Source organism: Echiichthys vipera (genome assembly GCF_963691815.1).
Source record: "Echiichthys vipera genome assembly, chromosome: 3".
NCBI classification, from domain to species: Eukaryota; Metazoa; Chordata; class Actinopteri; order Perciformes; family Trachinidae; genus Echiichthys; species Echiichthys vipera.
The window spans coordinates 3,396,907-3,412,991 of record NC_139828.1 but is presented as its reverse complement, the minus strand read 5'-3'; the positions used below and the strand labels follow the sequence as shown (position 1 = coordinate 3,412,991).

Genomic DNA, 16,085 nt, shown 5'->3' with positions numbered 1-16,085 from the left:
AATAGTGACTTTGTTGGGGAGTGTGTGTGTGTGTGTGGGGGGGGGGGGGGGTCGTAATGAATAAAAGACACACAAAAAAACAAAGGCCTTTGTTGTTGATGTAAGTCGAAAATCCAAGTGTATAGTTAAATTGCTTTTTCAAAGGCTCAGTAATTTCCTAAAACAGTTGGCTACTTAATAGTGACTTTGTTGGGTGTGTGTGTGTGTGTGCCTGTGTGTGTGTGTGATTGAGTCAAAATAAACTACAGTGTGTGTGTGTGTGTGTCTGTGTGTGTGTGTGATTGAGTCAAAAAAAACTACAGTGTGTGTGTGTGTGTGTGTGTATTCATGGTAATGCAGGAACTGGTCAGTGCAACAAAGAAGCTAATAAAGTGTGTATTAATCCACCGCTGAAAGTAATCCCCGAAAATTTGTGTTTTATTCTATATTATTCATGTTTGAGGAACGTTTCCTGAAAACAACAGCGTGTTTTAACAAACTGCTTTCTTTTATTTAAAAAAATGTAACTTAATACTGTATTTGTGAGTTGTTTTTAACGACTAAGTCTTCCGTAGAAACACTTTTTATGAAGTCTTGCACTTGTCTTCCTGTCCTGTTGTTCCTGGCTGTTAATTCCGGATCATGTTCTCCGCATTGATCGTTTGATGTTAGAACATAAATGTGGTTTATAGATCCCACATTAGCCTCGGAAAGACACTACTGCTTGTTCTGGTCTTAAACGGGACTCGGTCTTGGCTACAGCCCCGGCGTGACGTGCCACAGACAGGTAACGGGAGTCAGAGAGTCCTGAGAGACGGACTTACACATCTTTGCTTTCGGTCTTTCCTTGGATGTTCACAGTAAGATAAATCTAGATGATAGCCAGCCTTTATCCTGTCATTTTCACCCCCAGCCCAAATAAGAAAACACCATCTGGAGGAACTTGCATTCATGTCGTAAACCGGAACCTGTGAAAGAAGCATCCACATCACCTTCTCACGTAAGAACAAGAGAAACAACACTATAAACGCATCTTAACATCTCAAACATGAGGAGCTTTCTTTCAAAAACATCACATGAAACATGCTCAGAGTACCGTCCTTCACTTCTTTGCTGCACAACTCAAACTGTGATGAAAGCGTTTAAGCACAACTCTCACCTTGAACCCGACACGGAAACACAGAAGCACATCTGTTACGCTGCACAGCAAAGACCCAAGCACATGGTTTAGCATCACAATCTTAAATATATGACACAGTTACACAGACTTTTGAATGTAGGTCCAATCCACCTGTACACTGAGTTCAACTGTATCGTAAAGGCACTGTAGCAGTCTGTAGCTGAGTAATGTAATATTTCCTTACATTAATAATGGCGTACATATCTACACATGTGTGTGTGTGTGCTGAACACACCCGCTGTATACAGAAAATATATATAAACAGTATATTCAAAGCATAAATACACAAATACTACGAGTCATCCACTGGAAAACAGCTCATAGTCAAAAGGATTTCTGAGAGGAAACAGGTTCTGGATTAGCATTAGCATTAGCATTAGCGATCAGTAACTGGGCATTACTAAAGCTATGCTAACAACATTGGAAATATACATTACAGTCTATTCACATTTTGCAATTTCACAGCATATAAGAATAAAACGTACTCGTATGATACAAAAACAAATGTTAAATATAAAAACCAGCTTCTGTATTATGTTTTATATATAACTTCTGTTATTTATGACGTCTTTTAATGTGGTTTTTAAATCTGTTGGAGGAGCTGCGCTGTTATAAAATACATGTAAACTCTAATTCAGCTCTATTTACATTCACATAAAGACATAAAAACAGTAATTGGACAAATAAATAGATTTTACAGTCTAGTGCTCCAGATGTGCGCTAGTGCACTGTGCAACATGTTGCATGCAGAGCCGCTCGTGGTAACATGGGCACGTTCCAGTACATGAACCGGGTTTATAAGGATGGTTAAACTGTGCTGCCCGGCATTTAAAAGAGCAGTGGCGCTGAATCAGTGAGAACAGAACGTCTAATGAATGAATTAAACTATTAAAACATGTTGTGCAAAAGTGATTAGAGTTCCTCTCTGTCTGAAAACGACATCAGCAACACATTCTCACTCCCGACTTGTCACATCCGGCCTCTTTTTCAGGGTTTGGTTTGGTTTCTCCAACCTACGGCCCTTTGCTGCATGTCTCCCCCTCTCTTTCTCACCCCATTTCCTGTCCGTCCTATATAATAAAGGCTTGAAGAACTGCCAAACACCAGTTTGCCCAAGGGACCAAACCAATCAGCGTTGGGTCTGAGGCGGATTTAAGTGCGACAAAACAAGAAGTGACTGTTCAGTGTGAATCTCTTGGATCCTTCTGTTGGAATATGGGCCTGAAATCGTGCCTTTATCCGCAAATTCCTGTTTCACACATGCCTCTGCGCTGTAAGCACGTCATACGCTTTGCTGATTGGTTGTTTTGGCCCGTATGTTGGTGACAGACGGATGGTTTATCCGATCAGCAACCAGTATTTTCGCCCCTTCCCTAAAGATCTCCAAACCAGAGTTCCCGGATGGAAATGCATGCACGGGTACGAGCAGGAGGCTTACAGGGGTTCTGATGTCATTTCCTGTGCGTCTGTTGGGACATAGAAAAAAGAAGGAGGGACCATGCACGGACATTTCAAACAATGGCGGTGAAAGGTTCACGTTGGTGTGATGCGGAGGTGGAGTGTTTACTGCAGATTTGGTCGATGAAAAGATTCAAAAACAGTCGACAAGACGCACAAAAACTCTGAGGTCTACGGAAAGATCTGGAAACAAAGCCACGCATCGCCATGACGTCATCAATGCGTGTGACGTGTTACGGCGTGATGACGTATAGGCAGCAAGAAGCTTTCTCCGAGGCCCAGGTAGTGTGAGTACAAGCGGGCCTGGAGGGGGGGACAAGGACCCTAAAGCACGGGGCACGGGACGGAGGCACAGTGGGAGTGCGCCCTAAAGTAACACAATCTCACTCCCAACAAATCCCATACAGTCACGTATGTCAAAATAAGTCAACGTAGACTTTCGGTTTCACACGAGACATGGAAACGGTCTCCTGGGTAAAAGTCCTGTGTTTGTTTGACCCGTGCATCCACCGTGACCTCCTCCCCTCGCAGAGTCAGGGGCTCGTTATAACACCGCATCATCTCACAGCACCGTGGTCGAAGCCCGGCGTGTCTCATGCACACGTTAAAGGGGTGGGGACCAAGTAATTTAGACCAGTCTGTGTCGTAAAGTGACTATTAATTAACCACAGCTGCGAGAGATGTGACCCTCCTGCTCCTCCGGACTGGTGTCTGTCCTTAATGCACATTTTTCCTACTGAACAGAACAGTTGAGACCTGAAACAGATAATAATACTAATTCTAATAATGACTTATAGGATAATTTGGTTGATTCTTTTAGTTGATTCATCTAAAATATATTAGAGGACGTTGTCGTGCAGCCACATTCAAGATATCAGTGCTTTTGTAAAAGGGGAGAAGTGATGTGGTGGTTGTGAGTAAGATGTGGAGGCTTGTGATAAACGCAAAGGCGATGTGCGTGAGATGTGACCTCTGTCTAAAGCCTGGAGGGCGAAACATAATTGTCACGGTGGAAAAACATGTCAGCCCATGTTCCGCAAATCATTTTTGTACCACGGAAAGTTCAGAGGAACCTTAAACATTCAACGAGCAGGCTCTGGGGTTCGAACACCTGCTCAGGACGTCGTCCAAAGTACAGAGGAGGTGTAACGCAGGTCGTGAACGCCACCGACTGACCCTCAGACGGTGGAGACGTTGCTGGGCGTGAGGGTGTGTGTCTCTGAGACCGGCGGATCTTTGGGGCTGGATTTGTCCAGGACGGTGATCTGAGTGACCGTGCTGCTTTCAGTGAACAAGGTACGCCTTCGTTTACTGTAGCGCAGGTAACTCTGAGTCTGCCACTTCCAAAACCTCTTCTTCATTTCTGCCTGCACCTGGACACACACACGCACACACACACACACACACGCACGCACGCACACACACACACACACACACACACACACACACACACACACACACACACAAACACACCCACACACACACCCATGAAAATACACAAATAAAACATTACACATCAAAAACTGCAACACCATGTTAGGTACAACAATAAATTAGGGCCATTATAGAGTTGACTCAGTCTCACGCCCCTCCCCCTCTACCACCGAGCTCCTCCGCTCCCTCCCATCGAGTGCTCTTCAGTGCGCGTGCACCAGATTCCTGTGAACGCGCCCCTGTGTCTTCTCTCATCGATCAACAGCACGGAGTACACGCTACATGGAGGTAAACTGGCTAATTTACTCATAGATAGCAACTGCTAACGTCATTTAGCGTATGCCTAGCTTGAGGCGTGTTCCTGTGATATTGTAACATGCGCACGGGGGATCTGAGGCGTGTGCACGAACTGTGAACTGTGCTGAATGGACAGGTGGTCACCTCTATGTTTCCCTGGTCACATAAGCCTCTGCCTTCGCTGATTTCAGCATTTTGTCAGGGTTTGGGGGTCGTCTTAGCGTCCACACAGGCCTGTTTGTGGAAGAATTTGGCAACGATTGTGGATTAATAACAGACCCTGGAACATAGGACCCTTTCTGTGACGAGGGGGGAACATAGGCACGCTCCTGTGGACTGGATGATATAAGCGCGGTGAACCCCAAAAAAACCTTCTAAAAACTGGATGATTTATGTTTTTCTGTTGGAGCACAGTGTCGTTCAGTGAATATGACCAAACAAATGTTGCCGTGGTTCATTTTAGGATAAAATACTAGAGATTAGAGTCCGATATTTAATGGTAAAAAACTTGGATATTCTCTGAGATTATAAAGTCACGCATTAGCGAGAAAAACACTCCCTGACATCACATTTTAGGAGTTTACTGAATGAATATGTTTTTGTCAAGGAACGACATCGCTTTACTTTGCACGGTTGGATCAACCAAATTTTTCAACCGCGTTGTATCTCACACATTTATGAGCAGTCGTAGTATTCATCTATTTTCTCCTCTTTATTTGTTTCTTATTAATTTACCACTTTACTCTGAATATTACCTCCTGTCCCAGCTCCGTCATTCATTTATGTCATTACCTAAAATGGTCCTAATATATATCGTAGAAACAAACGCTCCAGAGAACAGGTCTGATTGTCTTTCTCTCCTTTTCTTTTACCTCCAAAAAGGAAACCACACTAGTCGATTTGCAATTTTCAGCACATTAAACACGTATACTTTCTGACTTTCCAAAAACACAGCATAGACTTTTAGCTTGATGTCAGTGACATCAAAAAATGATAAATACTATAAAAACTATAAAGGAAGGAGGACCCTGCACAGCCCTGGTGCACCCACACAGGTGTTTCCACTTGTTCTTCCTCATCAGAACTCTAATCTACACCTGTGTGTGTGTGTGTGTGTGTGTGTGTGTGTGTGTGTGTGTGTGTGTGTGTGTGTGTGTGTGCGTGCGTGCGTGCGTGCGTGCGTGCGTGCGTGTGTGCAGGACCTTATATAAAGTAGCCAGCTGTCAGAGTGTCTGTAAGCACACCAACAGTACAACCTGCTTGCCGCTGCTTCTCTGGGTAAAAGCATCACAACCTTTACTAGAAAATAAAGGTTGTGATGCTTCGATGTTGTTGAATGTTGTGACAACATCAGTAAATGTGCTCAGGTCTGTCTCTCTGCTGTGTCCAGTGAACAGCTAAACACCAGGAAAGCGCTTGATGAATTAAAAAACTAAAAGGAGTAAAAACAAATTGAAGTGAACACAAAAGGCTCCGTTATTGATGCTTTTTTAAAATGATAGTTATATTTAAAGTGCAGTTTTCTAGTGCTGTGTTTGCTGTTTGATTTCACAATGACAGAAAAAACAAATCCAGCCGTGCAGAGCCAGGAAATGGATCTACAATCTACAACAATATGCGTTTGGATGATAATTGTATAAATAAATAAATGTAAAATAGGAGCAATTTGTGGGTAAGACATGCAAAGCCACGTGCAACTCCAATCCTGACTGTCAAACATCTACATGTTTTTAATTATGTTGCACAGTGGTCATTTATTTAAGATGAACAGTGGTGTGCACACGACATTTTGAGGGGCAGGGGCACTTTCGCACACTTTTGGCTCCTAGAGGGCACTTTAGCACACGTTTTGGCTCCTAGAGGGCATTTTAGCCCATGTTTTGACTCCTAAAAGGACACTTTATTACACGTTTTGGCTCCTAGAGGGCACTTTAGCACACGTTTTGGCTCCTAGAGGGCATTTTAGCACATGTTTTGGCTCCAGAGGGCACTTTAGCACACAGTTTGGCTACTAGAGGGCACTTTAGCGCACTTTTTGGCTCCTAGAGGACACTTTAGTACTTGTTTGGGCTCCTAGAGGGCACTTTAGCACACATTTTGGCTCCTAAAGGGCACTTTAGCACTTTTCAACAATTGGGGGGAAGGCGTCCTCGCCCTGTTCACGCCAGTAAAGTTGAATGTTGCCCTCTGCGACTACTTAGATCATTCTAATTATATAATAATGAGCCTACAAATGTAAAATATTTACTTACCTCGCCATTCAGGAAACAGTAGAGCAGGGCCACAACGAATCCCTTCAGAGCAGAAGAAAATTATCCAGAACAGTTTGATATTAGATGTTAAAAATGTAGTGTACATCCTGAGAACACTTATCTGACGCTAGGTCATGGAACACGTAACTGTAATGTGTTCAATCTTATTCTCCTGACTTTAATTTGAGCCTGTGTTTACCTGAAAGGATCCCAGGCCGAGCTCGATGAAGATGCGAGCCTCTGCTCCGGTGTTCTCAGGCAGGAAGGCAAACACCATGTAGTGCATCCCAAACAGAGGGATGAGGAGCAGAGTTGACTTGGCCAGCCTCCTGCACTCATTATATATAAAAAAAGACCTGTGAAGTCTATTTATAGTATATTGGGTCATCCCATCATGTGGAGAGCTATTTAATCTCTTCTCACTTGAAGTGATTGGTGTCGTTTCCACCGACACCTGGAGATCTCAGCTTCTGCACCAGGATGCGGATCACGTTGATGAAGATGATGAAGTTCACCTGCGTGGAGCAAAAGAAGAGCTGTCAAGGAAAATATGAGAGTGTTTGAGTGACAACTGCAGCCATTTTCAATTGCTGGCCTGCTGCTGAATAATGATAATGATAATAATGTTTACTTGTCACACCGCGGTAAGGACTGTCCTGTCTTTGGGTTTCTGTCTTGTGAATTTCCTGTTTTATTTTGAAAAGTCGTTTCAGGTCACTTGCCCTTCCTCTTGTGTCACCGGTCTGACGTCCTCCCCTGATCCTTGATTGTTTCCACCTGTGGTCCCCCCCCCCTTCATGTGTATATAGTCCGTGTCTTCCCCTCCCTTCATGTGTATATAGTCCGTGTCTTCCCTCCCTTCATGTGTATATAGTCCGTGTCTTCCCCTCCCTTCATGTGTATATAGTCCGTGTCTTCCCTCCCTTCATGTGTATATAGTCCGTGTCTTCCCCTCCCTTCATGTGTATATAGTCCGTGTCTTCCCCTCCCTTCATGTGTATATAGTCCATGTCTTCCCCTCCCTTCATGTGTATATAGTCTGTGTCTTCCCCTCCCTTCATGTGTATATAGTCCGTGTCTTCCCCTCCCTTCATGTGTATATAGTCCGTGTCTTCCCCTCCCTTCATGTGTGTATAGTCCGTGTCTTCCCCTCCCTTCATGTGTGTATAGTCCGTGTCTTCCCCTCCCTTCATGTGTATATAGTCCGTGTCTTCCCCTCCCTTCATGTGTATATAGTCCGTGTCTTCCCCTTCATGTGTATATAGTCCGTGTCTTCCCCTTCATGTGTATATAGTCCGTGTCTTCCCCTTCATGTGTATATAGTCCGTGTCTTCCCCTCCCTTCATGAGTATATAGTCCGTGTCTTCCCCTCCCTTCATGTGTATAGTCCATGTCTTCCCCTCCCTTCATGTGTATATAGTCCGTGTCTTCCCCTCCCTTCATGTGTATATAGTCCGTGTCTTCCCCTCCTTCATGTGTATATAGTCCGTGTCTTCCCTCCCCTCATGTGTATATAGTCCGTGTCTTCAGGAGCATCTACGGTTCTTTTGACCTTGTACTTCACATAAGTTACAAAAGGAGATAAAACTCTTTGCAAGTGATCAAAAACTGCACATACAGAACCGTAACCCAAGGTTCACCATTTAAAAAGTAGAATTATATTTCTACTTTGTTGCGTTTTAAAGCCCCAAAAAATGCTGTCGTCGTCTAAACAAAAGGCACATCTGATCAAATATTTTGTTGTAGCGTTGCCGTGTAACCAGGGCCTGACAGTGTAAGAGAAATAGCCATTTAAAAGTGGGCATGCAAGTGAAATAAAAAGTTTTATCCAAGCAGAAACCTCTCCCGCAATCAAACAAAACAAAATCACACCAGCAGGAAAACGAGGAGGTGCACTGATTAGTTGTTGCTGTTCGCTGCCAAAGATGACGAGCCTGTTTGCACACGGGGCCAAGTTTCCCTACGTTCATACAGGAAATGCATCCACTTTGTTGCAAGAGTCTACAATAGTACAATAATAGCTGGTGCAGAGTCAAAGAGTCATACAAGCCTCATCCAAGATGGAAGACCCCTATAATTCCTTAATAGGTCCCTATGTAACTGCCCTGAACTTACCAGTAATGATGCAGTTATTGGAGCTTTTATGATCCACCAGATGAAGGCGACGTCTGTGTCATCCCAGCACCTGAGACACACATTCACAGTAATGAGCAAAACAAGACGCCGTCACACGAGTGCAATGTTGTTCATCTCACCCAGAAACACACAACAGCTCACTAACTGCAGCTCTGTTAGAGTTAGAAGAAGAAAAATCCTTTGATAAACACACATTAACTTCTATTTTGTTCATTTCTCATGCCTTCTGTACGACGGCAGGTTGGATCTCAGGATGTCAGAGTTTCTGAGATTAAAATCATAGAAAAAACGTGATACTTCTTGTTGTGCAACATCATCGCTTCACTTTGTGAGGTTGAGTGAACGTCATCACACCACAGATGCCGCCCCTTGTAGTGTATCACGTGTCCTGCTCGACCACAAACCTCATTTGAATTACCCAGAGATGTGACCAGCGATATTGGTGCATCTCTCCATTTTGTTGTACAAGTGGTTTTTAGTGAAGGAGTTCATGTACCTCTGGATCTTGTTCACGAGTGAGGGGACGATGTAGCGTGAGTTTGGCCGGAGAATCGGAGCAGAGGGGACGGAGCTGCAGTCGCTCTACTGCTGCGTTGTGACGAAAAGAGAGCTGAGGAAGACAAAGCTCTGGATCTACGGCTCAATCTTGGTTCCTACCCTCAACTGTGGTCATGAAAGCTGGGTCAGGACCCAAAGAACCAGGTCGCGGGTACAAGCGGCCGAAATGGGTTTCCTCAGGAGGGGGGCTGGAGTCTCCCTTAGAGAGAGGGGGAGAAGTTCAGCATCCGTGAGGAACTCGGAGTAGAGCCGCTGCTCCTTTGTGTTGAAAGGAGCCAGTTGAGGTGGTTCAGGATCATCTGGTAAGGATGAACCCTGGGCGCCTCCCTAGGGAGGTGTTCCAGGCACGTCCAGCTGGGAGGAGGCCTCGGGGAAGACCCAGGACCAGGTGGAGAGATTAGATCTCCACACTGGCCTGGGAACGCCTCAGGATCCCCCAGTTAGAGCTGGTTAATGTGGCCCGGGAAAGGGAAGTTTGGGGTCCCCTGCTAAAGCAGCTGCCCCCGAGACCCGACCCCGGATAAGAGGATGATGAGATGAGATGAAGTAGTTCCAGATGCACGAAAGCCTTCGCCTCGTCCAAATCAATAAATTGTTTTATTCTGAATAGGCCCCTTATTGCTAAATCAGATTGTAATGTGTAATTTAATATAATCCAGATTCATTTGTAAAGCAACAAAGTTGACCAAAGTGCTGTACAGTTGGACATAAAAGCAACGAAGCCGAAAGCCAAGGAATAAAAGCGTGTTTGGAGGTTCAATGTAAAAGCAGGCAGCGTTGAGGGACAGCCGAACATGAGAGAGAGAGCGGTCCAGAGCTTTGGAGCTGCGGCTGAAAAACCTCCGTCCCCCCTGAGGTTCAATCTGGACCTCAGGGCAGTCAGAAGCAGCTGGTTAGTGGATCTGAGTGTCCTGGATAAAATAAGTGGTTTTAAAAGGTCTGCGAGATACTTTGGGGTCTGCCCGTTTAATGGTTTACATATTAATAATAACATCTTGAAAATCAGTCCTAAAACGCACATGGGGCCAGTGAAGTGAAGCCAGAACAGGGGGGGGATGTGCTCACGTTTACGGGTACGGGGTTACAGATGAGCTGCCACGCTCTGAACCAGCTGCAGGCGAGACAGAGAGGTTTGGCTAACACCAACGTAAAGTGCACTGCGGTAGTCCAGACGTACATTACTGTTTTTAAAATCATTGAAAGATAAAAAGGATTTAACCCTGGATATAAGACGCAGATGGAAAAAACTTGATTTGACCACTGAGTTTATCTGTTTGTCCATTATGACGCCGAGATTCTTTACGGACGGTTTGAAAAAAGATGCCAGGAGGGGAAAGGTCCGCGACGGGGCGGTTTCTGCCTCGATTTGCCCGAAAATGACTTCTGTTTTGTTCTTGTTGAGCATGCGCGGACATTTAAAACAATGGCGGTGAAAGGTTCACGTTGGTGTGATGCGGAGGTGGAGTGTTTACTGCAGATTTGGTCGATGAAAAGATTCAAAAACAGTCGACAAGACGCACAAAAACTCAGAGGTCTACGGAAAGATCTGGAAACAAAGCCACGCATCGCCATGACGTCATCAATGCGTGTGACGTGTTACGGCGTGATGACGTATAGGCAGCGAGTAGCATTCGCCGAGGCCCAGGTAGTGTGAGTACAAACGGGCCTGGAGGGGGGGACAAGGACCCTAAAGCACGGGGCACGGGACGGAGGAACAGTGGGAGTATCACATTTCTACGATATTTCACTGCAGCAGCTCACCCTTTGTTATCATAGAAGTTTCGAGAGAGGATCCACGCCGTTATGATTGTGGTCGGGAGACCTGGGAGACACAAACAGAGGGACCAGATCAGCAGCAAAGAGAGAGGAGGGACAGAAAATGAAGCTAAGCAGCAACAGGTGAGAGAGAAGGATCGCCCACCCCAGCCGATGAGTATGTACCACCAGAAGTATTTCTTCTGGAAGACAAAGGTGAGAGCGAGCAGCGTCTGCAGGTACATGCCCTCCACCAGCAGCCAGAAGTAGTTTGCCAGGATGCTGAACTGGAAGAAGGCCACGGCTGATTTGCAGGATGTCTGCGGGACGAAAACAACAAAAGCATCCGATGAGTCTGTGAATGTCATTTATCTGGAGCGGCCGTGATGGTAATGGCCTCTCCCATCGATGCTCTGTAATGATGATGTGTTTGAGTGCAAATAAGGTTATAAAGGCGCAGATTCTCTCAGACACAACAGCCATTAGTCGTGCTTTGATAAAACAACATTAAAGAATGAAAGTTAGAGATCATTCTGGTTTTAGATTTATTTGCATAAATCATAAATAATAATGTTCACAGTAAAGTAGGTTTCCTTTGGGGAAGTTGGCTCTAGCAGCATTCACCAGGGTCATCCCCATCTTCCCCGATCACATAAGCCTCTGCCTTCACTGTGTCAAGACCCGGTTCTGACAGTACCCTCCTCTCTTCCTTTGTTGTGTGAGTTTGTCTCCCTCCGTCCGTCTATCCCTGCTTGTGTACGTGTGTTCATGTTTGTCTAGGTTCGGTAGGCGTTCCCTCCAAGCTGCAGCCTGTTACGCTGATCACCTGGGCTGATCCCCACGGACTGGCATCCCCTTTCTCGTTGTGGTTATCACGCTCCCCTTGGTTAAGTATACTAATCGTGTTTGTTTCTGTTTCTCCGTAGTTTCCCGCGTTCCCGTCCGTCTCCCTGATCTTCCGTCGTCTTCTCGTTCCTGTTGTTCCCGTGGTCTTGTTAGTTATAGTATCTGTTTTCTCTGTAGGGTTTACGTTTTATATTATTAAACGTTTGGTTTGTACTTTTACTTTGTGTCCGTGTCTGCATTGGGTCCACCTTTTGTGTTATACCTGAACCGTTCCTGACACGCTGATTTAATTCAGCATTTTGTTAAGGTTAGGGGTTACGATTAGGGTTAGGTTTTGCAGTGAAATGCGGTGCACAAGATGGGCAGGGCACGGGCACAAGGGGACTTTAAATGTAAAATTGTAAAATAATGTAAAATCTTTAAAACACTTTAAAACACTAAGGGTCAGGGTTAGTTAGTTAGCTAGGCCAGTGAGCGGCTAGTGAGCGGCCAGTGAGCGGCTAGTGCGCGGCTAGTGAGCGGCTAGTGAGCGGCTAGTGAGCGGCTAGTGAGCGGCTAGTGGGCGGCTAGTGGGCGGCTAGTGAGCGGCTAGTGGGCGGCTAGTGAGCGGCTAGTGAGCGGCTAGTGAGCAGCTAGTAAGCAGCCAGTGAGTGCCTAGTGAGCGGCTAGTGGGCAGCTAGTGAGTGCCTAGTGAGCGGCTAGTGGGCAGCTAGTGGGCGGCTAGTGGGCAGCTAGTGGGTGGCTAGTGGGCGGCTAGTGAGCGGCTAGTGGGCGGCTAGTGGGCAGCTAGTGGGCGGCCAGTGAGCACCTAGTGAGCGGCTAGTGGGCAGCTAGTGAGCACCTAGTGAGCGGCTAGTGGGCAGCTAGTGGGCGGCTAGTGGGCGGCTAGTGAGCGGCTAGTGGGCGGCTAGTGAGCAGCTAGTGAGCGGCCAGTGAGCGGCCAGTGAGTGCCTAGTGAGCGGCTAGTGAGCAGCTAGTGAGCGGCCAGTGAGCGGCCAGTGAGTGCCTAGTGAGCGGCTAGCTCGATAGCTGGGCTAATCTCATCCGCGGAAGCCACCATTAGTCACGCAATTGAGCAACCATCCCCAAATTTTCTCTGCCGCAGGTTATCAGACTGATCTGCCCGTAAAATACAATGGAGCTCAGAGATCATGTTGGTCTCATGACGCTAGTGGAATTCAGCACTGGTTGTGGGAAAAATAACAGACCAGGGAACATGGGACCCTTTCAACATGTGACCTTTTTATTAAAAAAAGGGTCCGACGTTCCCCGTCACAACCAAAGCGGGGGATATAGTTACGCTCCCCATTCACCGAAACACAATAACATCATGGATATTCCACACTTTTTACTTTTAGCTCCATGTTCAGTCCATTTTCAGCCCTGTTAACCCTGTAAACTCAAGGCTGATCATGCTCCTCAGAGGGCCATCGAGCACAGGCTTAAGTCGGGGTTAGCCCACTTTAGAAGATACCAGCTTTGTTCCGGCTAACAGAGATGTTAGCCTGGAGCCAATAAAGCCTCAGGGACAACAGCAAAGGCTCGCCCCCGGCTGTTGATTAATGATCAAGTTAATTACTGCTCTCACTTCATGGTTATCCCTTATCCAACACCATCCCTACATGCACTCATCATCCTTTCTCCTGTCACAGCGTCCCTCTCATAATCCCTTTGTCTCTCTGGTTTAGCACAAGAGCTTTCTCTCATTTGCCTCTTCACTCTCGTGGCCTTTTTCACTCGAACGAGGCGCGGCGATGTGCCGGTGCCGGCCCCTCGTAGCCACACAAGAGGGACACTTACCTTCACTTCAGACGGCCTCATAAGCAGGAAAACAGGAAGCGAAACACTCGTCATTAATGCTCTCACAGACTCCACTCAGTCACTCCAAGAACTGTAATCCTGCTTCCCACTGCTCTCTATGATAATGTGCTCTTCTGAGTCCGTGAGATTCATGTCCAGAAAACAAAACGCAGATTATCCAAACCCCCTCACCCAACCAACACCTTCACATGGCAGAAGTCATTTAGTTTCACTGTTATTTTTGTTATTTCCTCTTTCTTTCCTTGTTCAACCCATCTGAAAACACACTCATCTTCACTCTCAGGGGGTTCACTTTTTGAAATTTGAGTGTATTTCACTACATTCCCAACACGTTAACTGTACTGTAATATTTTCGTTTCATCGTTTCACACTCACAGAGGACATGAAGCAGTGGTCCAGGTTTTCATCAGCAAAGAGGACGCCATCTTTGATGAAGACGGCGCTCGCTCTCAGGATGAAGGAGAAGAACAGGTTGATGTGGATGTAGTTTCTGGTGCAGTGAAACTTCCTGTAGAGTCGAGAAAAACGTACAAGGTCTGACAAGGTTATATCGCTCTGTGAAACACATTTAGGTTATTTGTACAACAGCAAATTCTCCAAATGAACTGACTGAATACGTAATTTGCATTTGCCCTTTGGAAGGAAACATACAAGTGTTTGCTGATTCACCCTGTTGGAGGGATGACATCATTTATATGTGCCCTCAGTTAGGTTAAGGGAAAGATCGTGTGTTGGGTTCATAGACTGTATAACAAATGGACCTAGCATACCCGTTGAGGTCCGTTCTCTCAACTTGATCCAATCATACTCGCCTACGGAAGTCTCCATCTTGTCAGACTTTGACTCCGCCTCATTTCCTCTTACCAAAAAAGGGCATGTATGTGATGTTGGAGGGAGGGGCGTACGTCCATCTGGCTGACGTTTACCTCCGAGGAGAAGTGAGGGCCAGAGGCTAGCTGTCACTCAAGAGGCCACACCCCTAATTATTCATAAACTTTAACCTCCGATAAAATAAAAACTAGCCCCTCCCCCTCAGTGTTGTCATGGAGATATGACCTAACCATACAAACTATAATATTTTTGTGCACCAGGCCTTAAACAGGTTTAATGATGCTGTGTAAACTGCCTGTTTAACATGGGGGTCAATGAGAAACTGCTCTGTTATGAAACCTGCCCCTAGTGGACACTCAGAGAACCGCAGTTTTTGGCACTTCCTGATTGGATCAACCAGGAAGTCGCTGTGGTGGGGGCTTGGTTGGGTTAGGGTTAAGGGACAAATTGTATTTCCTAATTACTAAGACTTGAACATGTCGTTTCGGGGCCCTTGCTGCTCTGGTTGCTCTTGGGAGGACAGTCTCAGAAACAACATTACCTGAACACAGTGAAGACGAAAATAGCCGATATAAGAGAGATGAGGGAGGTGGCGTAGCCAGCGGTGTACACCTGTTTGAAGTTGGAGAAGTATTTTGTCTGAAATGCAAGAAAAGACAACGATAAAAAACATAAATCAATGTTAGCACGTACGCATTGAAGCAGAGTTTCAGGATCAGGACCACGCGTCATTCTTCCTGCTTCGTATAAATACCCACTCTATCCTCTCCTCCTCTCTGCAGTCCAAAGGTGCTCCACTGTGCATGGGTACTACGTCAAATTCCCCACCCAAGCTTCCCCACAATGCAGACAGCAAGAGGAAGAACTACAAGCAAGTTCAAACCTCACACAACTGTAGTTATTTTTAATGAATTAGTGGTCTAAAAATATCTTGTTGTTGGTTTGGTCCTTGCAGTTGCGGCTCCAAGAACGGACCCTCTCTGCCAATCAATGCTCTGGGTCATGAAGCTAGCCAACCATTGCGATGCGGTCTATGCAACTCCTTCCGTGTTCACACACAGTCGCCATCCACTCTGCGCTGACAGCGCTGACCGCAAGAAGCATAAAACACGTTTAAAGTGGCTGACGTGCATTTTCTATGAACAATGCTGCAGGATTTCTGCGACTGACTCAAGTTGAATTTGTTCATCAGATCCAAAACTTAACAAAAGTACTCTCTGCAAGTTCTTCTATGCAGAATCTGGGAAATCTGACGATCAGCTGAGATGAGACAAGACATGCTGCCGGACCCTTTAGTGAACTTCACTCGCAATTTCTTCAGCTGCGACCCGAGTCATCTTTTAAGACGCCAAGTCTATTTTCATTCTACCGGGTTTGACGGGTGATCTGTTGTTGTTCAATTAACACAGATGGATCTCTGAGCTTTTCTCTTGAGCGAAGCGCGTCAGTATGAACAGGCACTTTACTCATCTCAACCTCCTGCCACAGACTTTATAGGACAACATCTCTACTTCCTCTTTTAGAGAGGAGGGTCAATA

At 45.8% G+C, this 16,085-nt stretch overlaps 1 protein-coding gene across 1 annotated transcript in view; it reads right to left on the bottom strand.

Annotated features, from left to right (window-relative positions):
• Positions 1–3,795: 3,795 nt before the first annotated feature.
• The window catches only part of ghrhrb (growth hormone releasing hormone receptor b), a gene marked incomplete at both ends in the record, with an annotated part of 36,262 nt that continues 23,972 nt past the window's right edge, over positions 3,796–16,085 (bottom strand). The window contains 9 exons of the mRNA XM_083940780.1: positions 3,796–3,990; positions 6,601–6,642; positions 6,800–6,929; positions 7,024–7,115; positions 8,716–8,785; positions 11,056–11,116; positions 11,216–11,369; positions 14,092–14,224; positions 15,089–15,186. Coding sequence (XP_083796906.1) covers positions 3,796–3,990; positions 6,601–6,642; positions 6,800–6,929; positions 7,024–7,115; positions 8,716–8,785; positions 11,056–11,116; positions 11,216–11,369; positions 14,092–14,224; positions 15,089–15,186 — 975 coding nt within the window. The remainder of the gene's footprint in view (positions 3,991–6,600; positions 6,643–6,799; positions 6,930–7,023; positions 7,116–8,715; positions 8,786–11,055; positions 11,117–11,215; positions 11,370–14,091; positions 14,225–15,088; positions 15,187–16,085) is intronic.